The sequence below is a fragment of the Mus caroli genome, chromosome 18 (assembly GCF_900094665.2).
Source record: "Mus caroli chromosome 18, CAROLI_EIJ_v1.1, whole genome shotgun sequence".
Taxonomy (NCBI): Eukaryota; Metazoa; Chordata; class Mammalia; order Rodentia; family Muridae; genus Mus; species Mus caroli.
In genome coordinates, this window is record NC_034587.1 from 31,567,379 (window position 1) to 31,590,699 (window position 23,321).

The 23,321-nt window shown below is 43.0% G+C and overlaps 2 protein-coding genes across 15 annotated transcripts in view; both read left to right on the forward strand.

Annotated features, from left to right (window-relative positions):
- Apc (APC regulator of WNT signaling pathway) overlaps positions 1-9,814 on the forward strand; it is a 100,397-nt gene extending 90,583 nt beyond the window's left edge. For all 14 annotated transcript variants that reach the window (XM_029472055.1, XM_021150171.2, XM_029472054.1 and 11 more), the window contains 2 exons: positions 612-826; positions 1,948-9,814. In XM_029472055.1, coding sequence (XP_029327915.1) covers positions 612-826; positions 1,948-8,521 — 6,789 coding nt within the window. In that variant the 3' untranslated portion in view covers positions 8,522-9,814. The remainder of the gene's footprint in view (positions 1-611; positions 827-1,947) is intronic.
- Positions 9,815-17,727: 7,913 nt separating this feature from the next.
- On the forward strand, positions 17,728-23,019 carry Srp19 (signal recognition particle 19). Its single transcript, XM_021150739.2, has 5 exons — positions 17,728-17,858; positions 18,385-18,460; positions 20,963-21,034; positions 21,127-21,238; positions 22,515-23,019. Exons 1-5 carry the CDS (start codon positions 17,818-17,820, stop codon positions 22,646-22,648), a joined length of 435 nt encoding a protein of 144 aa, XP_021006398.1. The 5' UTR covers positions 17,728-17,817; the 3' UTR covers positions 22,649-23,019.
- The last annotated feature ends 302 nt before the right edge of the window (positions 23,020-23,321 follow it).

A 23,321-nucleotide genomic window follows, 5' to 3' on the forward strand; every position in this document is an offset into this window, starting at 1 on the left:
AACAACAGTATACTCACATACATAAAATAAATAATTTTTTTAATGAATTTGTATGTTAGCCAGGTGATGGTGGTGCACGCCTTTAATCCCTACTCAGGAAGCAGAGGCAGGCAGATCTCTTTATGAGTTTGAGGCCAGCCTGGTCTACAGAGTGAGTTCCAGGACAGCCAGGGCTATACAGAGAAACCCTGTCTTGAAAAAAGAAAAAGAATTTGTATGTTTTCTAGTACTTTTTTACTCAACAACACATGAATACATAAATTTGTTTTTAATACAAATAACATATTATATAACCTGTTCTGCAGTATGTTGTCATTCAGTACTTAGATAACTTTCCATATCCACACATAGTATGTGAAGATGTTTTGAGTTTTTGTTATCCTGATAATATTATAATGTGATAATGAATATCAGTTCTGTATCATGGAAAGATACGTGGTCATAAGTTTAATCCTGTGTTGATTTATAGAAACAGCACTGACCCAAATTTCATTTTGTGTGAAACTGTAAATGAAAGGTTCCTGATTTACTAGTGAGGAATGTCAGAAGGGAGGCAAAAAGGAAAAGGACTCTTAACTAAACGGCACACACCATGTTTCAATCGCGACTAGGAATCAACCCTCAAAAGCGTCTTGAGTGCCTTATGGAACCTGTCTGCACACTGTACTGAGAATAAGGCTGACATCTGTGCCGTGGATGGAGCACTGGCATTTCTGGTTGGCACCCTCACTTACCGGAGCCAGACAAATACTTTAGCCATTATTGAAAGTGGAGGTGGGATATTACGGAATGTGTCCAGCTTGATAGCTACAAACGAAGACCACAGGTATATACCAAGTTCTATATTATTCTATATTCTTTTATGTGAATTATTATAGTTTATTTCTTTAGAAAAACCTAATTCTACGTTGTTTTATATTATTATGAAAGCTCTAAGCAAAGAGGCCTCATTGTAGTGCAAAGATAACTATCAACTCCAAAAATAACTCATTTCAATGTTGTTGCTGATAAAGTTTAAAATATCCTATAGGAATCTACAAATATGGTAGTTGAGAAATCCAGCCATGCTGTAGAAAAAGGAATAAAAATTCATTCTCCCCTACTTAGATGACATAAAGAAACGCAAAACTAATTTTAAACAAAGGGAAACTTCTGAGTATGATGAGGAGATAGAAAGGCTCAGAGCTTTCCTACTGATGCCTTAACCAGTTTTGAAGCTTATTTATACCCTTGGCAATCAGTTTTAAACTAAAATAGAATATGTTATTACTAGATGTTAATTTATTTTATATTTAAAAGACTGCAGATCTCTCCAAGACCCAGAGCTCATTATAGTGACTGTTAGCCCTTATATTTATATGCTTTTTATATTTTTAAAACCTATACTTCATGTTATTTCTTAAAATAATGCTTACATACACAGTCTGCCAAAGTGTGCTTTGGACTTGGTGTCTTCACTGAGACAGAGATCCCTTACTCTGTAAAGTAAGTTTGCTGCTCTAGAAGCATACTGGGTGCTCCCAGACTACATAACCATCTGTCAGTCACTTGTCCTCTGCTTCCAAGATACCTCAGTAGTCAGCATTGTTGCTCACTGTAATTTCATGATGTGTTTATAATTGTTAAATTAGAGAATTATTACTATGTGAATGTAGAAAATGTATCTGCTCAAAAAATAAAAATCGTTTCTCTTATAGTGGATCAGAATAGGACACAGAATAAATGAAACATAACACTATTACCACTTTTGGAATGATAGATGATACTTGGAAAAAATAAACATTAAATGAACCAAGAGAACAGAAAGAGAGGAGATGGCTGATGTGCTCATAATGTACCTACTGTGCTTAGTAATCATTTCTGTGTTTAAAACTGTTTTCTGCCCCTTTACTTGTTGTCACTAATCACATTTTCCCCTTAATCTCACGTGTTTTTGTTTTAACTCAGGCAAATCCTAAGAGAGAACAATTGCCTACAAACTTTATTACAGCACTTGAAATCTCACAGCTTGACAATAGTCAGTAATGCATGTGGAACTTTGTGGAATCTCTCAGCAAGAAATCCTAAAGACCAGGAAGCCTTGTGGGACATGGGGGCAGTGAGCATGCTCAAGAACCTCATTCATTCCAAGCACAAAATGATTGCCATGGGAAGTGCAGCAGCTTTAAGGAATCTCATGGCAAACAGACCTGCAAAGTATAAGGACGCCAATATCATGTCTCCCGGTTCAAGTCTGCCATCCCTTCACGTTAGGAAACAGAAAGCTCTAGAAGCTGAGCTAGATGCTCAGCATTTATCAGAAACCTTCGACAACATTGACAACCTAAGTCCCAAGGCCTCTCACCGTAGTAAGCAGAGACACAAGCAGAATCTTTATGGTGACTATGCTTTTGACGCCAATCGACATGATGATAGTAGGTCAGACAATTTCAATACTGGAAACATGACTGTTCTTTCACCGTATTTAAATACTACAGTATTGCCCAGCTCTTCTTCCTCAAGGGGAAGTTTAGACAGTTCTCGTTCTGAGAAAGACAGAAGTTTGGAGAGAGAACGAGGTATTGGCCTCAGTGCTTACCATCCAACAACAGAAAATGCAGGAACCTCTTCAAAACGAGGTCTGCAGATCACTACCACTGCAGCCCAGATAGCCAAAGTTATGGAAGAAGTATCAGCCATTCATACCTCCCAGGACGACAGAAGTTCTGCTTCTACCACCGAGTTCCATTGTGTGGCAGACGACAGGAGTGCGGCACGAAGAAGCTCTGCCTCCCACACACACTCAAACACATACAACTTCACTAAGTCAGAAAATTCAAATAGGACATGCTCTATGCCTTATGCCAAAGTGGAATATAAACGATCTTCCAATGACAGTTTAAATAGTGTCACTAGTAGTGATGGATATGGTAAAAGAGGCCAAATGAAACCCTCAGTTGAATCCTATTCTGAAGATGATGAAAGTAAATTTTGCAGTTATGGTCAGTATCCAGCTGACCTAGCCCATAAGATACACAGTGCAAATCATATGGATGATAATGATGGAGAACTGGATACACCAATAAATTACAGTCTTAAATATTCAGATGAGCAGTTGAACTCAGGAAGGCAGAGTCCCTCACAGAATGAAAGGTGGGCAAGACCAAAGCATGTGATAGAAGACGAAATAAAGCAAAACGAGCAAAGACAAGCAAGAAGCCAGAACACCAGTTATCCTGTCTATTCTGAGAATACTGATGACAAACACCTCAAATTCCAACCACATTTTGGACAACAAGAATGTGTTTCCCCATATAGGTCAAGGGGAACCAGTGGTTCAGAAACAAATCGAATGGGTTCTAGTCATGCAATTAATCAAAATGTAAACCAGTCTCTGTGTCAGGAAGATGATTATGAAGATGATAAACCTACCAACTACAGTGAACGTTATTCTGAGGAAGAACAACATGAAGAAGAAGAAGAGAGACCGACCAATTATAGCATAAAATATAATGAAGAGAAACATCATGTGGATCAGCCTATTGATTATAGTTTAAAATATGCCACTGACATTTCTTCCTCACAAAAACCATCATTTTCATTCTCAAAGAATTCATCAGCACAAAGCACTAAACCTGAACATATCTCTCCAAGCAGTGAGAGTACAGCTGCACCTTCATCTAATGCCAAAAGGCAGAATCAGCTGCGTCCAAGTTCAGCACAAAGAAATGGTCAGACTCAAAAAGGGACTACTTGCAAAGTCCCCTCCATCAACCAAGAAACAATACAGACTTACTGCGTAGAAGACACCCCAATATGTTTTTCAAGGTGCAGTTCATTATCTTCACTGTCATCAGCTGAAGATGAAATAGGATGTGATCAGACAACACAGGAAGCAGATTCTGCTAATACTCTGCAGATAGCAGAAATAAAAGAGAATGATGTAACCCGGTCAACTGAAGATCCTGCAACTGAAGTTCCAGCAGTGTCCCAGAATGCTAGAACCAAACCCAGCCGACTCCAGGCTTCTGGCTTATCTTCAGAATCAACCAGGCATAAAGCTGTTGAGTTTTCTTCAGGAGCCAAGTCTCCCTCCAAAAGTGGTGCTCAGACACCCAAAAGTCCCCCAGAACACTATGTCCAGGAGACCCCACTGGTATTCAGCAGGTGTACTTCTGTCAGCTCACTTGACAGTTTTGAGAGTCGCTCCATTGCCAGCTCTGTTCAGAGTGAGCCATGTAGTGGAATGGTGAGTGGCATCATAAGCCCCAGTGACCTTCCAGATAGTCCTGGGCAGACCATGCCACCAAGCAGAAGCAAAACCCCTCCACCTCCTCCACAGACAGTGCAGGCCAAGAGAGAGGTGCCAAAAAGTAAAGTCCCTGCTGCTGAGAAGAGAGAGAGTGGACCTAAGCAGACTGCTGTAAATGCTGCCGTGCAGAGGGTGCAGGTCCTTCCAGACGCGGACACTTTGTTACACTTCGCCACAGAAAGTACTCCAGATGGGTTTTCCTGTTCCTCCAGCCTAAGTGCTCTGAGCCTGGATGAGCCATTTATACAGAAAGATGTAGAATTAAGAATAATGCCTCCAGTTCAGGAAAACGACAATGGGAATGAAACTGAATCAGAACAGCCTGAGGAATCAAATGAAAACCAGGATAAAGAGGAAGAAAAGCCTGACTCTGAAAAAGACTTATTAGATGATTCTGATGACGATGATATTGAAATATTAGAAGAGTGTATTATTTCAGCCATGCCGACAAAGTCATCACGCAAAGCCAAAAAACTAGCCCAGACTGCTTCAAAATTACCTCCACCTGTGGCAAGGAAACCAAGTCAGCTGCCTGTGTATAAACTTCTGCCATCACAGAATAGGCTGCAGGCACAAAAACATGTTAGCTTTACACCAGGGGATGATGTGCCCCGGGTGTACTGTGTAGAAGGGACACCTATAAACTTTTCCACAGCAACATCTCTAAGTGATCTGACAATAGAGTCCCCTCCAAATGAGTTGGCTACTGGAGATGGGGTCAGAGCGGGGATGCAGTCAGGTGAATTTGAAAAACGAGATACCATTCCTACAGAAGGCAGAAGTACAGATGATGCTCAGCGAGGAAAAATCTCATCTATAGTTACACCAGACCTGGATGACAACAAAGCAGAGGAAGGAGATATTCTTGCAGAATGTATCAATTCTGCTATGCCCAAAGGAAAAAGCCACAAGCCTTTCAGAGTGAAAAAGATAATGGACCAAGTCCAACAAGCATCCTCGACTTCATCTGGAGCTAACAAAAATCAAGTAGACACTAAGAAAAAGAAGCCTACTTCACCAGTAAAGCCCATGCCACAAAATACTGAATATAGAACGCGTGTGAGAAAGAATACAGACTCAAAAGTTAATGTAAATACTGAAGAAACTTTCTCAGACAACAAAGACTCAAAGAAACAGAGCTTAAAAGCCAATGCCAAGGCCTTCAATGATAAGCTACCTAACAATGAAGACAGAGTGCGGGGGAGCTTCGCTTTGGACTCACCGCATCACTACACCCCTATTGAGGGAACGCCGTACTGCTTCTCCCGAAATGACTCCTTGAGTTCTCTGGATTTTGATGATGACGATGTTGACCTTTCCAGGGAAAAGGCTGAGTTAAGGAAGGGCAAAGAAAGCAAGAATTCCGAAGCCAATGTTACCTGCCACCCAGAACCAAGCTCAAGCCAGCAGGCAGCTAGTAAGTCACAAGCCAGTATAAAACAGCCAGCAAACAGAGGACAGTCCAAACCAGTGCTGCAGAAACAGCCCACATTCCCCCAGGCCTCCAAAGACGGACCAGACAGAGGGGCAGCAACTGACGAAAAACTGCAGAATTTTGCTATTGAAAATACTCCAGTTTGCTTTTCTCGAAATTCCTCTCTGAGTTCCCTTAGTGACATTGACCAGGAAAACAACAATAACAAAGAAAGTGAACCAATCAAAGAAGCTGAACCTACCGACTCACAAGGAGAACCAAGTAAACCTCAGGCATCTGGGTATGCTCCGAAGTCATTTCATGTTGAAGACACCCCTGTCTGTTTCTCAAGAAACAGCTCTCTCAGTTCTCTTAGCATTGACTCTGAGGACGACCTGTTACAGGAGTGTATAAGTTCTGCCATGCCAAAAAAGAAAAGGCCTTCAAGACTCAAGGGTGAGAGCGAAAAGCAGAGTCCTAGAAAAGTGGGTGGCCTATTAGCTGAAGACCTGACACTTGATTTGAAAGATATACAGAGGCCAGATTCAGAACACGGTTTATCCCCCGACTCAGAAAATTTTGACTGGAAAGCTATTCAGGAAGGCGCAAACTCCATAGTAAGTAGTTTGCACCAAGCTGCTGCAGCCGCCGCATGTTTATCTAGACAGGCGTCATCTGACTCAGATTCCATTCTGTCACTAAAGTCTGGCATTTCTCTCGGATCGCCTTTTCATCTTACACCTGATCAAGAGGAAAAGCCATTCACAAGCAATAAAGGCCCAAGGATTCTCAAACCTGGAGAGAAAAGCACACTAGAAGCAAAAAAAATAGAATCTGAAAACAAAGGAATCAAAGGCGGAAAAAAGGTTTATAAAAGCCTGATTACGGGAAAGATTCGATCCAATTCAGAAATTTCCAGCCAAATGAAACAACCCCTCCTGACAAACATGCCTTCAATCTCAAGAGGCAGGACAATGATTCACATCCCAGGGCTTCGGAATAGCTCCTCTAGTACAAGCCCTGTCTCTAAGAAAGGCCCGCCCCTCAAGACTCCAGCCTCTAAAAGCCCCAGTGAAGGGCCGGGAGCTACCACTTCTCCTCGAGGAACTAAGCCAGCAGGAAAGTCAGAGCTTAGCCCTATCACCAGGCAAACTTCCCAAATCAGTGGGTCAAATAAGGGGTCTTCTAGATCAGGATCTAGAGACTCCACTCCCTCAAGACCTACACAGCAACCATTAAGTAGGCCAATGCAGTCTCCAGGGCGAAACTCAATTTCCCCTGGTAGAAATGGAATAAGCCCTCCTAACAAACTGTCTCAGCTGCCCAGAACATCATCTCCCAGCACTGCTTCAACTAAGTCCTCCGGTTCTGGGAAAATGTCATATACATCCCCAGGTAGACAGCTGAGCCAACAAAATCTTAACAAACAGGCAGGTTTATCCAAGAATGCCAGCAGTATCCCCAGAAGTGAGTCAGCATCTAAAGGACTGAATCAGATGAATAACGGCAATGGGTCAAACAAAAAGGTAGAACTTTCTAGAATGTCTTCAACTAAATCAAGTGGAAGTGAATCAGACAGATCAGAAAGGCCTGCATTAGTACGCCAGTCTACTTTCATCAAAGAAGCCCCAAGCCCAACCCTAAGGAGGAAACTGGAGGAATCGGCCTCATTTGAATCCCTTTCTCCATCTTCTAGACCAGATTCTCCCACCAGGTCCCAGGCACAGACCCCAGTTTTAAGCCCTTCCCTCCCTGATATGTCTCTGTCCACACATCCATCTGTTCAGGCAGGGGGATGGCGAAAGCTCCCACCTAATCTCAGCCCCACTATTGAGTATGATGATGGAAGGCCCGCAAAACGGCATGATATTGCACGCTCCCATTCTGAAAGTCCTTCCAGACTACCAATCAACCGGGCAGGAACCTGGAAGCGTGAACACAGCAAACATTCCTCGTCCCTTCCTCGAGTGAGCACTTGGAGAAGAACTGGAAGCTCATCTTCTATTCTTTCTGCTTCATCAGAGTCCAGTGAAAAAGCAAAAAGTGAGGATGAAAGGCATGTGAGCTCCGTGCCAGCACCCAGACAGATGAAGGAAAACCAGGTGCCCACCAAAGGAACATGGAGGAAAATAAAGGAGAGTGACATTTCTCCCACAAGCATGGCTTCTCAGAGCGCTTCCTCAGGTGCTGCCAGTGGTGCTGAATCCAAGCCTCTGATCTATCAGATGGCACCTGCTGTCTCTAAAACAGAGGATGTGTGGGTGAGAATTGAGGACTGCCCCATTAACAACCCTAGATCTGGACGGTCCCCCACAGGCAACACCCCCCCAGTGATTGACAGTGTTTCAGAGAAGGGAAGTTCAAGCATTAAAGATTCAAAAGACACCCACGGGAAACAGAGTGTGGGCAGTGGCAGTCCTGTGCAAACCGTGGGTCTGGAAACCCGCCTCAACTCCTTTGTTCAGGTAGAGGCCCCAGAACAGAAAGGAACTGAGGCAAAACCAGGACAGAGTAACCCAGTCTCTATAGCAGAGACTGCTGAGACTTGTATAGCAGAGCGTACCCCTTTCAGTTCCAGTAGCTCCAGCAAGCACAGCTCACCTAGTGGGACTGTTGCTGCCAGAGTGACACCTTTTAATTACAACCCTAGCCCTAGGAAAAGCAGCGCAGACAGCACTTCAGCCCGGCCATCTCAGATCCCTACGCCAGTGAGCAACAACACAAAGAAGAGAGATTCAAAGACTGACAGCACAGAATCCAGTGGAGCCCAAAGTCCTAAACGCCATTCTGGGTCTTACCTCGTGACGTCTGTTTAAAAGAGCTGGAAGGACAAACGTAGAAAATCTGGTGTTAATCACTACTGCTGTATAGAGACTTTATTTCAAAGAAAACGTTAAAGGTTGAAAATTTTTGTAAATAGGTTTGATTCTTGTTAGAGGGGTTTTGTTCTGGAAACCATATTTGATAGTACACTTTGTCCTCACTGGTCATTTTGGGAGGCACTCTTATTAGGTAGGAAAAAATGGTAAAGCCAAGTATATTTGTACAGTGTTGTTTTACATGTATTTAAATAGCATCCATCCCATTGTCCTTTAATTATCGCCTGTCTTAAAATAACACTACAGATAGAAACTATATGATATATTGCTGTCATCAATCACTTTTAGATTATAAAATAAACTTACATCAGGGAGAAATTGGTATTTATGCAAAAAACTTAGTCCTTGTGAATCCATCTAATGTCATAATTAATCATGTGGCTGTGAAATTCACAGTAATATGGTTCCCAATGAATATGTTTACTCAGCCTGCTTTGCTTTACTGCATGAATGAAGCTGACGGTTCAATTTCAGAAGTAACGATTAATGATTCTGTGATCACATGGTGTGCATAGAGATAGCTACAGTGTAACGAGTCACACTATTTTGTGCTCAAATCTGTGTAACTGTAAAGCATTGAATGAAACTATTTTAACTGAACTAGATTTTATCAAAAGTAGGTAGAATTTTTGCTATGCTGTAACTGTTGTATATTCTGGTATTTGAGGTGAGATGGCTGCTCTTTTATTAATGAGACACAAATTGTGTCTCAAACTAAATGAACATTTCAGAATAAATTATTGCTGTATGTAAACTATTACTGAAATTGGTATTTGTTTGAGGGTCTTATTTCACATTTGTATTAATAACTGTCAAAAGGACCTCTTTTAAAAGCTAAATGTAAATTTTTTTCTTCAGATTCTATGCATTAAGAGTAAAATTTCCTCTTGCTGTAATAAAGACAATTGAAGAAGATTGTTGACACTTAACCATTCCTAAAATTTATTTTTATGTAATTAGCACTTCTCAATGCTTGGTATTTTTCCACTTTTTTTCTTACTCCTTTGGGGTTTGATTAAAACAAATGCCTATAATAGCACAAGACTAGGCACTGGACATTAGGGCCCACATAGAATATCTCCTTTTCCTTAATAGAATCCATACTTGAAAAACATTGATTCTTGACAGGTACCAGTTTTGTCTTTCAGGCTTTCCAGTGCAACTGTCTTACCCCGTCATCTTCTCTGTATTGATACTGGGTCTGAAATAAATGCCTACTACCACTCTGTATATTAAGGCAGATTTTTTTGCAACCAGGCATAATCAGTATTTTCTCATACTCAAAAAATACAAGTCGGTGAAACGTCAGAGATATGTGATACTGTTATGATAATATTTCAAGAAAGATTCAAAAGAGGGCCAGTCAGTAGGTAAAGGTGACTGCCTCCAAACCTGAAGGCCCAGTTCACTTCACAGGATGCACATGGCAAAAGGAAAGAACCAACTCCCTGAAGTCATCCTCTGACCTCCACTCACCTGCCTTGGCACATTTGCATGTGTGCACACACAGACTTCTTACGTTATCCATGAAGACATGCAGGGCTAACGAGAAGGCTCAGCAGGTAAAACCTGGTGACATGAAGTCTGCCCCCAGAATCCTCTAACCTCCACACACGCTCCATAATTAGAAAGTCACAAGTTTTTTTTTTTAAATTCCTACGCTAAAGACAACTTCATTTTTAATGGGTACGGTGGTTGGGATGTTATGAAGTGCCCACTGCCCATATGAATGAGAATACACTGACATACTTAATAGCCAAGAGTTTCAGTTCTTGTCAAACGTTATGTGAAGTTGTTTGATATCAGTATTCCATATTGTTCTCCAAGGTTGCCATAAGCAATGGGAGATGGGAATATAGGTCACAGCTGGTTCTCTTTCATTCCTAGTTTTCCATTAGAATTACTGCACGTCAATTTTTATAAGGCACTTCAAGTAGTTTTGTGGAAAGAGATGAGGTTTTAGTTAGAATACAATTGCCTTTTCATTCATGTTTTAGGAAATCAATGTTGGAAGTTAAAGAAGAGTCCATTCCACCTATTGGAGACAAAGTTCCCATGGGCAGCCCTGCTGGGAAGGGTCTGTCTTGTGTTGTCCCTTGAAGATGGAGTTGTTGGATTAAACCCTTTGGCTAGAGATAATGGCTGTGAAAGCAAAGGGGTTGACCTTAGCTGTGCTTTGAGAAGTTCACTGGATGATTCCTTAACTGGTAGCAGGCCAAGTGCTCCTGGCTTTTGCTTGTTTCAGATGGCACAGTAAGCCCAGTCAGTGCTGGAGCTTGGTTACTGGGCTGGATGCTTATTAAAAGGGCAAGGACCTACTTAGCTTTGGACTGCAGCAAAGAAAGCCTAAGGTAGCAATTTCAAACAGGTGTGGTTGGATCACCAGAAGTGTTTATTAGATCATTTCTGGGCACATACCCCCAGTTTGATAAGAGTTGATCTGGAGAGGGCTACAAGAATTTGCATCTGTAATGTATTTAGGGATGGTGGGTGGTGTGTGGGCTTCTGGTATGGGGACCGTACCTGGAAAAGTGCTGTCCTAAGTGTGTACAGCACAGCTCTTAATAAGCAAATGAGTTCCTAATCTACCAAGTCAATGCTCCTTGACATGGAAGACCTGAATATTGAGTTGTCCAGTCTCCTAGCCTATGTCGACTCATCGTAGGGAGTAAACTCACCATACTAACGGATACGAAATTCAAGATGTCCACTGCCTCTGAGTGCATCACTCTTGTCCCTTTGAAATAGCTACTGTTAAAAAAGGATGTGTGTGTGTGTGGGGGGGGGTACTTAAAAATACTTAGTTTCTCGATGGGCAGTAAGAAGCTATGGAAAGGGAAATTCAAGATGAGGGAAGATTGGTTGTAAGTGAAAGGAAACTAATCAATTTGCTAGTACACAGTAGAAGTGATTAATTGATGAAAAAAATTATATTTGATAATGAACTTTACAAATTACCAGGGTACTAACTAGGTAAATAAATAAAAGATAAGCCCTGTAGGTATCAACCAGCAATAAGTAATGTTAGAGTTTTCTTTATAGTGTAAAATGTGGATCATGTTACCACAAAGTTAATTGAAAGATGACTTTGTCGCTGAAAATGGGAGATGGTTGCCAGGGTTTCTTTGCAGCTAAGAAAATGGAAAAATTAAACTGTCCGAAGCTAAAGGGTTTACATGGCCAGACAGTTCCCATACACCAAACAACTTCTCAAGAGTCAAGGCTGAAATAGAGAGTGTATATTCTTTCTCATTTCCTAGTGAGCCTATCTATTTCCCTGTGTACTAACCTTAGAAAACTACTTTGTAATGTGGAATTCTATGAACTGTGACTTCTGTAAACCCAGGTCATTTTCCTCCTGTTCTAACTCTGCTTTTTGTTAGGCCATTGATGCATCTTTCAAACTGTATGTTCTGTGTATAATACTGTTCTTGGTGCTAAATAGACTTTCTTTCCTCTGATATTCAGGATAATTTTTCTCTATACTTCTGTTCACTTGTTTTCTTGAAGTTATCTGATTGTTATTTTTAATTAAAAATACTTAAATGTATACTAGTGAAGGTTGCCATTGAATATAAGCATTGAATACTAGTAAGAAATGTCTGTTGAAAGAAATGTCTGCCCATTTACACATTCCCTTGGGACCTAAACACTATCCCACTGATGAACCACTGAACATGTACCCAGTCTTTCCCCTAGTCCTGGCTATATCTGAAGACCTATATGGTCTGCCTTAGATTAAAACTAAATTGCCGTCTGCAGTGGTGGCACATGCCTTTAATCCCAGCACTGGGGAGGCGGAGGCAGGTGGGTTTCTGAGTTCAAGGCCAGCCTGGTCTACAGAGTGAGCTCCAGGACAGCCAGGGATACACAATACAGAGAAGCCCTGTCTCCAAAAAACAAAAAAACTAAAGTAACTAGGCAAGTCAGTTTGAAGTAAAAGTCACATTTTCTTCTGGCCTGGTATTGTCACATACACTTGTGATCCTAGTTGGGGGAGGGGGGGCGGCATTGGAGGGTGAGGAGTTCAAGGTCACCTTTAGAGGTATGGAGGCCAGCCTGGGATGCATGCTGATTACTAGCCTACTCTGAAGTGATAGAGTAGAACACTGACCTTCCTCTGCCCTCCAGGAGTGCACAGCCTGACCACACGTGCACATACACCACACACTCATGTTGACTGGAGAGGCTGACTGCTGTAACTGGCTTACGCATGGTATAACAAGCCAGGGAAGGCAAAGGGGCAAGATTCAGGAAGGAGGCTTGGGGAGAGAGACTAAGACAGTCACCAGCCACTACAGTTACCCTGCTGCTTTCTGCTTTTCCTGACTTGGCATTTGTGAACCAACACCAATTCCTTGAACATCAATTCACTTGAAGCCAATAAAACCACATTTAGACACGATAGTTGGGTTTTGGTAGTGCTGGGGAATGACATGTGCAAGGCAAGCACTTGTACCAGTGAGCCACACTCCCTGCCTGAACTGTCTCCTAATTTAAAAGAGGGAAGAAAGGAATGGGTCACCTCCAAAGGAAAGGATTGACATCAGATTTCCACCATACTAAATGATAAAATTACTGCAAGACAGTGGCGAAATATATACAGTCCTTGGAAGAAAATAAAAACATTCCATTTGGGGTTGGAGAGATGACTCTGCAGTTAAAAGCACTGACTGCTCTTCCAGAGGACCTGGGGTTCAATTCCCAGCATCCATATGGCAGCTCACAACTGTCTGTAATGCTAACATCTGATGCCCTCAAACAAGACAAACAGGCAAAACACCCATGCACATGAAATAAGTTATCTTTAAGAAGAAAGAACATCGTATTTGTCTAAAGTACTTTTATTATTTGGGGCCCTTTAGAGTTCTTTAGTCCTTTAAATGACAAGATGTCTTTTTTTAGTTGCTGTGATGAAACACCATGACCAAAAAGCAACTTGGGGAGGAAAGGGTTTATTTTGCTCACAGTTCTGTGAAATAGTGTATCATTAAAGGCAGTGAGGGCAGGAAGTCACACACGGCCAGAACCAGAAGGCAGGAACTGATGCACAGGCTATAGAGGGGGTGCTGCTTACTGGCTTGCTCTCCCTGGATTATTATATTAAGACTGCCTTCTTACAGAACCAGAGACCACCAGCCCAGGGATGGCCCCACCCACAATGGGCTGGGCCCTCCCATCAATCACTAATTTTAAAAATACCCTATAAACCGGGCAGTGGTGGTGTACGCCTGTAATCCCAGCACTTGGGAGGCAAAGGCAGGCGGATTTCTGAGTTCGAGGCCTGCCTGGTCTACAAAGTGAGTTAGAGGACAGCCAGGGCTATACAGAGAAACCCTATCTCGAACCACCAAAAAGAAAAAAGAAAATCCCCTATAGGCTTTTCTTATTTATAAGAGGCAGTTTTATAGAGACATTTTCTCACTTGAGATTTCCTTCTCTCAGATGACTTTAGCTTGTGTCAGGTTGACATAAAACTATCCAACACACTAAGTGTATGTTTAGAATATTGGCTCACAGAGTCTGAGCGCTAAAAAGTCAGTCTTGAAAAGTACAACAGGAACCATTTCCAGAACAGACATTCTATAGTGAAGACCAGGCTGTTGCTCCTGATCACTGAGCTCTGGGCACTAGCATAATGATGCACCCAGAAAGAATCACTCCTCGCTACTTGCTCCCCGCTGAAGTCTCACTTCGGTGAGGATAGAGGTTGCATAGTTACCAAATCTCTATGGAGGAGGCTAGCTTTCTAAGATGTGGATTGCCTGAATCTCCTGGCGTCATTTAAAAAGCACTGGGAAGCCAGAGACCATGACCCTGCTGCATCACTGCACCAGTAAAATAGAGCGGTAACAGTTGGAGCAATCGAACTCTCAAAAGCAAGCAAGATGGGAAGGTGGGAGAGCTGGCCTACAATTTGCCATGTTGCTGGCAAGGGAAAGATGATCCTCTGCCGACACCACCAGCCCCACCTTCGCCACCTATGGCAGACAGGAGGGCTGGCCCCAGGACCTGAGAGCAGGAGAGCTAGCCCTGTACCTCACCGGGGCAGCACAGTAAAGCCGACCCTGGATTGGGGGTTGGGGGACAGGGTTTGTGGATGAGCCCAGTCAAGAGGACAGAGAGCAGGAGAGCTGACCCAACCCCTTGCCTGCTGCAGCACTCAGCAGACCCAACACCACCTGGGCAGCAGAGTAGAGGGCCTCTGCTGGTATGGGCATGGGTAAGCCACCCTGAGGGCCACCGGAGGAGAGCTGGCACTGTTCTTTGCTGGCTGCAGCATTGGATTGCAGCATTGCAGCCAGGGTCAGTAGTGCTGGAGAGCTCACCCTGGTGGTGCCCGTGCAGGAGAACTGGCAGGCTGACCACCTCAGACACCTCCCAGGCCTAGATCCAGGGCTTTGAGTTGGCCTACCCCAACATCTACCCCATCTGTGATCTGCTGGAGTGCATGAAGGGGCTGGTCCTGCAGATCCACAGCTGCAGGAGCTCCGTGACACAGGGCAGCAACGGAATATTCAAGAGGAGTCCCAGTAAGCATCCAGCATTGATAGTGTAGTGGAAGCCAGAGGCCTCAAACCAGACTAGTGACTCATTATAATGAATGTTTACAAGCAAAGAAGTGTGGACAGAGGGGTATACTGTGGGACACACTGTGACACACTACAGCTTCTACAATGAGATTTTTTTTTCCTTTGTGTGTGTATAGGGGGGGTTGCAAGAGCAGAGGGTTGGTGTAAGGGGACAAGTGGGTTGGGGTGCATGGTGTGAGGTTCACAGAGAATAAAAAGTTAAAAAAGGAAAAGCAAACAAGTAGGTAAACAATTGTGAGTCTCAATCCAAATCATGCAAAACAGGAAAGATGAAGTGCGTGTAGTTTTAATCTTACACTTCAGAGTGCTGCAAACCCTACTGGGAAACAAGGGTTCAAAGTGAAGCATAACACTTCAGAGTGCTGCAAACCCTACTGGGAAACAAGGGTTCAAAGTGAAGTATAAAAGCTTAGAAGTCTCTGAGGATTTCTCCACAGTTAACAGTTGATCTGGGGAGAAAAACACTGGTAAGATGCACGTGTTCCTATAAATAAACTTGTATCCAGCTTCTGTGCACATTCCTGGTGAACCTCAGTGGGTCATCAAGACAAGACATGAGGTAGAACGGGAGCTAATTAAGAAGAGAAAGGACATTAGCAAGAGTGGAGGGGAGCCAGAAGGTGGTGGAGAGATATATCACATAGATACATTAGGTATATGTATAAGATTGTCAGCAAAACCCATTGTTTTATATGATTAAGAGATAAATTTGTTTCACCTTTTAGTAAAGGAAGATGGAGAATTACAGTACACAAAATAGCATGCAACTGAATCAAGCATATGATTAGCCATTGGATAAAGTAAAATCCTCCATTAAGAAAAGACGCCAAAGGATCAAGAATAAGTAAAAACAAGACTGCAGTACCCACATCTCACGTGCTGAGAAAGCCATGATGGCCAGCCTGTGCAGAACTATGCGTGGTTCTGGAAGAAAGGCATTACACAGGAATAAACCAGATGGGTAGTAGTTATGGGGCTGCAAGTAGCTTTTCCAATCCTTTCACCTGGAGGTTGTATGTCCTGGGTGAAAAACGAATGTTCACATTTATTGTGTGTGTATATGTTTGGATGCAGGGGTGCCATGGCACATGTATGACAGAGTGCTAAACTAACACTGGGTATTAAACAAAGATAGAAAGAGGGCTGCGTAGGTAACATCGGCCTCCTTGCCACGGCCAGGTTCCCTGGTACCTGGAATGTCACGCTTTTCCAGGAATTGTGTGTGCTTTAAAAAGCATGGCTGCACATGGTTGCTGTATCCTAGCGTTTGTGGGCAGCGTGCTGAAGCAGGAGGATTTAGAGGGTAATACCAACCTGGGATACATAGTGAAACTCTATTACACACACACACGAGTGAGAATTTTATTGTATCAGAACCAAATCTGATCACATACTAAGAAAGTAGGAAGTAGCAGGAAGTAAGGTGATAGAGACAGGTCAGGGCGAGCTAAGCATCTGCTGTCAGTCATCTGCTCTCACTCAGGGTAAGGAAGCCAACTATCCGACCTCACTGCAGCTTACACTTCTGCAGGGGTTTGGGGTTTAGTTTTTTTTTTTTTTTCTTCTGTACAAATGAACATCAAAATCCAAGCACAGTGGTCCACAGTGCCTATTAACTGGGAAGCAGGTCATCCCTGGCTATATAGCAAGTTCCAGGCCAACTTGGGGTATATGAGACAAAGCCCCCCTCCCCTGCCCCATTGCAAGAGAAAAAAAAGAGGTGGATGAAGGGGCTCAGAGGACAAAGGTATAAAGGCCCACATACAATAATTCTTTTAAAATTAACGTCTTAGTGTACCTATTTGTTTTAAAAATTGCTTTGTAGATGTGGAATAAACAGTGTACTGGCTAGTTTTGTGTCAACTTGACACAGGCTGGAGTTATCACAGAGAAAGGAGCTTCAGTTGGGGAAATGCCTCCATGAGATCCAGCTGTAAGGCGTTTTCTCAATTAGTGATCAAGGAGGGAGGGCCCCTTGTGGGTGGAACCATCTCTGGGCTGGTAGTCTTGGTTCTATAAGAGAGCAGGCTGAGCAAGCCAGGGGAAGCAAGCCAGTAAAGAACATCCCTCCATGGCTTCTGCATCAGCTCCTGCTTCCTGACAACCACATGGTGGCTCACAACCATCCGTAAGGAGATCTGATGCCCTCTTCCGGAGTGTCTGAAGACAGCTACAGAGTACTTACATAAATACTAAGTGCACCGCTCTGGAAATTTACCTTCCTAAGTCGAAAGCAAGCTAAGGGAAGCAGGAAGATATGGATGAGCACAGAAGGGCAGTTTCCTTCCAGATCTAACCGGCTTCTCGCTCCATAGTACAGAGACTCCGTCCCCTGGGTGAAGAGCCCGGGCTACACCGGGAGAGCGCGCACTGCCGGGTGTGGATAGGGCTAAGGCGACTAAGACAGCCTGAAGGGTAACGGCCCAGCACGACCGGCCACCGTACTCTTCTCGCGGGAAGACCGTCTACAAGCCACGTCACTCCGTGCCGGAACCAACCTACGAGGGAAAGCCCGCTACCGGACGCTTTGGAGGTATGACTTCCGCCGGAAGGGCGGGCGCTCTCTGTGGTCCGAGTCAACTTCCGGCTAGTGCGCTGTCCGGCCTGCTAGGCTGGCGCGGCTGACGGGACTCCGTGGAGATGGCTTGCGCGGCCGCGCGGTCCCCGGCCGACCAGGACAGGTGGGTCCTCGGGAAGGCTGGCCGCGGGGTCACTGGGCTCGGGGCTCTTCCCACCGGAACCCCGGCATTCCGCAGCTTCCGAGCCCCGATCGCACCCCGGTCGCGGGGCGGCGCGGGTTGGTGTGGTGAGGACCGGACCCGACCCGACCCGCCGTTAACGAACAGTCGCGCCGCGAGAAGCGCGTTCTACATTCGTGTTGCGATCAGAGAGGCTCGTCCGGTGTCCTCTGAGTTTCTCCTTTCGGTGTAAGAGCGCGCTCCAGCCTCGGGGACGCTGGACAAGCTGTTGTGTCAAAATAACAGTTGCATCATTGTTTTACTTCTGTCATTAAAAAAAAAAAAATATATATATATATATATATATATACACACATATGTCTAATAAATGATGGTGTAAGATATACTTCAGTCATTAAAAATATATATGTTTAATAAATAATGGTATAAGATGTCTCTGCTATGCCGATGAGATTATCCCATTTAAGTTACTTAGCTGTGCTTTTCTTTTCGTGTGTGTTTGTGGCAGGTTTATTTGTATCTACCCCGCTTATTTAAATAATAAGAAGACCATAGCTGAGGGGAGACGGATCCCCATAAGTAAGGTGAGTAGCTGATACCTAGGCGGTTGACGGCTTAGGGAAGGTTGACTTGTTGTGGCCACGACTGCTTTCTTTCTTTCTTTCTTTTTTAATGAGATTGAAGAGAATACTTGCAAAACGAAAGAAACTTCTTAATGGCCTATTTGTAAAGAAAAGAAGAGGTCTGGGTCGAGTTTTCATGTCTTAACACCATAATTATGACAGTCTCAGTGAAAGCAAAGTTTAGTGTCGGTAGCACAACACTCAGGATGCAAACTCACTTTCTTTAAAGTGTAGGAATAAAGGTTTGTACAAAGTGCGGGTTTGTTGAGTTTTGTCTTTACTGCTTTCTAAAGGAGTGTAAACTTACTATAAAGTTAGTACTTGTGGAAAGCAGGTGTAGGGAGTGGGTCGGGGGGGGGGGTAGTAGCTCCAGGGTAAAAAGAGCTCTTAACCCAACATGTGGAAGACCCTGAGAGATTTACACTTCTGAATGATGTGATCTGTAGATAGGAAAACCCTAGTTAGGGGCTGGTCTGGGGACTTAAGCTTAGAAAATGCCCAGTGCTAAATAAGAGAGCTCACAGGATTTTTATGTTTTATTCTACTTTTTAAAGAGGCACTTGATTTTATAATCAAATGAGATCTCAAGCAAATAATTATCTATTTGTATACTAATGTCTTTCATTTGGCTATTACTTTGAAGAGTAAAGTTCACCTTGCAGCCTCCAGAGCACTGTTGAGAATAATGCCCAACATAAGGCTTTTGATAACAGCTCCTGGGTGCTCTCTGGAATGTGTATTGTTTCAAAAATCCACTGATGTCTAGCTAACAAACTTAGAAAAGTGTATAAATTGAACAAAATTTCATACTGGGAATAGAGCTGGATATAGCACCCAAACGTAGACATTACCAGTTGGCATGCAGGAAGATTCCTCTGTCTCGTGTGTGTGTGTGTGTGTGTGTGTCTTCCCTGCGCTCACGCATACAAAGGAACATTATTCTGATCCCCAACACTTCAGGTCACCTTTTTATATGTATGGGGTTATTCATTGTGTACTTTTCTGACTTTTTCACAGATCTTTAAACTATGAGACTTACTGATATTCTTAGTATAATTTTTTGCATATTTTGATGCCCGGGAATGAATACGAAGCCTCCAATAGGCTGAGCAAGTTCTCTGTCACTAAGCAACACATCCCACCCCCCGCCCTCCGCCCCACCCTTGGAGAGTAGTTTAACTTTAGGTGCTCCACGAAAGCTTTCTTAGCACGGGCGACAGTGTTTGTTTTATTCTTGTATATATAAGTGTCTGTGTGTGGGAATGTGCAGGTGGGAATGCAGGCACTGGAGACCAGAAGAGGGTGTCAGATCCCTTGGAGTTTGCCTGCCTGTTTGGGTGTTGGGACTGAAACTTGGGTCCTCTATAAGAGCAGTGTAAGCTCTCGGCTGCTGAGCCATCTCTCCAGCCCTCATCAACAGTTCTGAGTCAGATAACTGTTGTGACAGTTCTGTCATTTTAAGGTGCATGCTAACATCTCTGGCCTCTACCTGCTAGATAACGTTCCCTCTTCTCTAGTTATTTTGAAGCAAATCTGTCACCCAGCATGACCAAATGTTCCTGGGATAGAGGGAGTGTGAACTTGCCCTGCCTCAAAGTACTGTTTTGCAGAACTGCATTGTGTGGATCTCACACTGCTAGTTTAGGCTCTTGTAAGTAGTGCTGTGGGGCTACAGTGATGGCTCAGCAGGTACGAATCCTTCCTGCTTCTGCAGAATACCGGTTCCCAGCACCCACATGGTGACTCACAATCATCTATAACTGCAGTTCCAGGGGATCCAAGGCTGCTTCTGACCTCTGTGCGCACTGCACAAATGTGGTACACAGACACATAAAATAAATACTAAAAATAAGATATAGTGCTACTACGAATATGCTTAAGTATATATATTCAGCTGTTGACTATATACATGAATTGCAGGGCCAGAGACAGTCATGTCCAGCGTTAGTAGGTAACAGTCAGTATTCTGGAATGGTTGTATGTATAATCGTTTAACCAGTCAGATGCATTGAGCACTACTGTGTTCAGATCATCAGGCTTTACTGGGGAATGTACTGATGATGTCCTTTCTCCTTATGTTGGAGGAGAGAGAAACACACAGCTGGCTTATTCTTAAGGATTTTTAAATTTTATAGTAAAAATAATTAGATAATAAAAAATAACGCTAGGGCTTAGTCTGTTTTAGCCATAATACTAAAAATGATTTACAGGGCTGGCGAGATGGCTCAGTGGTGAAGAGCACTGACTGCTCTTCTGAAGGTCCTGAGTTCAAATCCCAGCAACCACATGGTGGCTCACAACCATCTGTAATGAGATCTGACGCCCTCTTCTGGTGTGTCTGAAGACAGCTACAGTGTACTTATATATAATAATAAATAAATCTTTAAAAAAATGATTTACATACAATGTAGTAATAACTACTTAAAACTCAGCTGTTGAATGTTTTTGTTTTTAATTGTTCAGGCTGTAGAAAACCCTACAGCTACTGAGATTCAAGATGTGTGCTCAGCAGTTGGACTGAATGCCTTTCTGGAGGTATGATGGGGGCCTCATCACCGTGTCTCACACTCACTTCATTGACATCACGACTCTAAAGACCTATTTTTGTTTTGTATTATTTGTGTTAGAAAAACAAAATGTACTCCAGAGAATGGAACCGTGATGTTCAGTTTCGAGGCAGAGTCCGGGTACAGCTCAAACAGGAAGATGGCAGCCTCTGTCTTGTACAGTTCCCGTCACGTAAGCTTTTTAAAATGAATTCACAGGGTTCTTGGGTAAGGTTATCTGTACAAAAGGAATAAATACCACCACACAGAATGTTGAAGCAGAAGGGTTATTAGTTCAATACCTGTGTGGGCTGTAGAATGAGTTCAAGAATAACATGAGCAACTTTGTAAGTCCTTGTCTCAAAATAGAAAACTTAAGAAGTCTAGAGATGTGGCTCAATGCTAGACTCTACCTACCATGCACAGGTTCCTAGGTTCAAGCCCCAATACAGCAAAAATAAATCTAAGAAGCAATATTGAATGACAAAAGCAGAAATATTCATACTGTGGTTCCACGAGTGTAAACTTAAATATTAATACTATATATTGGTAAATATATTTATTACTGATAGAAATGTTTTTTTTAAATGGACTAGAAGCTAACATACCCACTTTTCAGACAGTACTTACCTAATGGCGAGTGGTAAAGTAGGTAGGGAGTGGGGATCAGAGACTAATAGAGAACACTGGAGGGGTGGATGTCGGCTCAGGGGACAAGGGTACTTGATGACCTTTGTTCAGGGGAAAGAAAGAACAGACTCCACAGTTATTTTCTGACATGTGTGTACATGTCACATATATATATACACACATTATGTGCATGAACACATGGTTTTAGTTCAAACACAGTGTCAAGTCTTTACTTTTTTATTTATTTTTAACCTTTTAATGCATATATTTTAATTTAAAGCTGTTCACTCCCCCACCACCACCGTCTTCAATTTTATTAAAATAAAACAATTGCACTGTCAGGCTAATTGATAGGAAGTTGTTTGTTTTTAGTCAAATACAGATGAATTGGTTTTTATACATCGATTATTGCCAGAAACTTAAGATTCTGACTCAAGAATAATAGATAGGACTGAAGGTGACTTTTTGTAGTTAGATGGAGCAGGATGTGGGTGTGTGTCATTGTCATCTGGGCTTAGGGTGAGGTCCCTGTTGTTGGTTGGTTGGTTGGTTGGTTGGTTTTTTGAGACAGGGTTTCTCTGTGTAGCTCTGGCTGTCCTAGAGCTCACTCTGTAGACCAGGCTGGCCTCAAACTCAGAAATCCACCTGCTTCTGCCTCCCAAGTGCTGGGATTAAAGGTGTGAGCCACCACTGCCCAGCAGGTCCCTGATTTTTAATATGTCCCTCCCCCCTCTCTCAAAGGGTAAGGGGTGGAGTCCTGGGCCTAGGACTGAGGTTTCAAGTCAGTAACGTGTATTATTTCTAAGATTGTTACACTAAACCTAGCTTCCGGTTTCTAGGTAAGTCGGTGATGCTATATGTAGCAGAAATGATACCCAAGCTAAAAACACGGACACAGAAATCAGGAGGTGCCGACCCAAGTCTTCAGCAAGGAGAGGGGAGTAAAAAAGGGAAAGGAAAGAAGAAGAAATGACGTGGTGTGAACGTGGAGCACAGTCCTGCTGGGAGAGACATGGCATCCTTGTGTCTGAGAGAACAGCTGTTTGTTTGTGTCATTCAACTGAGCTGTGAACAAGTTATCTCCATCTTCATCAACAGTTAGCAATGAAATAAGTTTACATCAGAAGTTTGCATCCAGCTTTTATAACTGTAAGAAGGAAAAACTGTGTGTGTGGAAGAAAGAAGAATATTTTTAACAGATAATGACTGTCCCATAAGTTACTTGAAATACTATATCTGTTTGTCCTCTATATAAACATATATTTCAGGTTTTATAAGTTTAATAAAATTTGAAATACACATTTTGTTCATCTTTAAGTTAATGAAATAAAAGATTGAAACTGACTTTAGTAGCTTTCACTTAGGAATCAGTTAATAGCAATAGAAGAGGCTAGTGAGAATACTGAAGATGGACAGGGTGGGTAAAGCAGAGAAGCGGGAGAGGCAATGTAAACTGTCTCTTCATCTGCTGGGACAACAGGCAGTTCAGGCTTAAGCTTTAGACTTGCTTATGTGTTAGTCTTATGACCATTGTTTCTGAGCTGGAGAGACTTTCAATATCAAAGTGCTTGCTTCACAAGCAGGAAGGCCTGAGTTTAGATTCCTAGTACCCACACAAAAGCCCAATGCACTGGTGTGGGAGACAG

Excerpts from the sequence above, each read along its gene's own strand:
- Srp19 (XM_021150739.2), top strand. The coding sequence starts at position 17,818 with ATGGCTTGCGCGGCCGCGCGGTCCCCGGCCGACCAGGACAG. Across the intron at positions 17,859-18,384 it reads TCCCCGGCCGACCAGGACAG|GTTTATTTGTATCTACCCCG; the intron begins GTGGGTCCTCGG and ends TGTTTGTGGCAG. Across the intron at positions 21,035-21,126 it reads GACTGAATGCCTTTCTGGAG|AAAAACAAAATGTACTCCAG; the intron begins GTATGATGGGGG and ends TATTTGTGTTAG.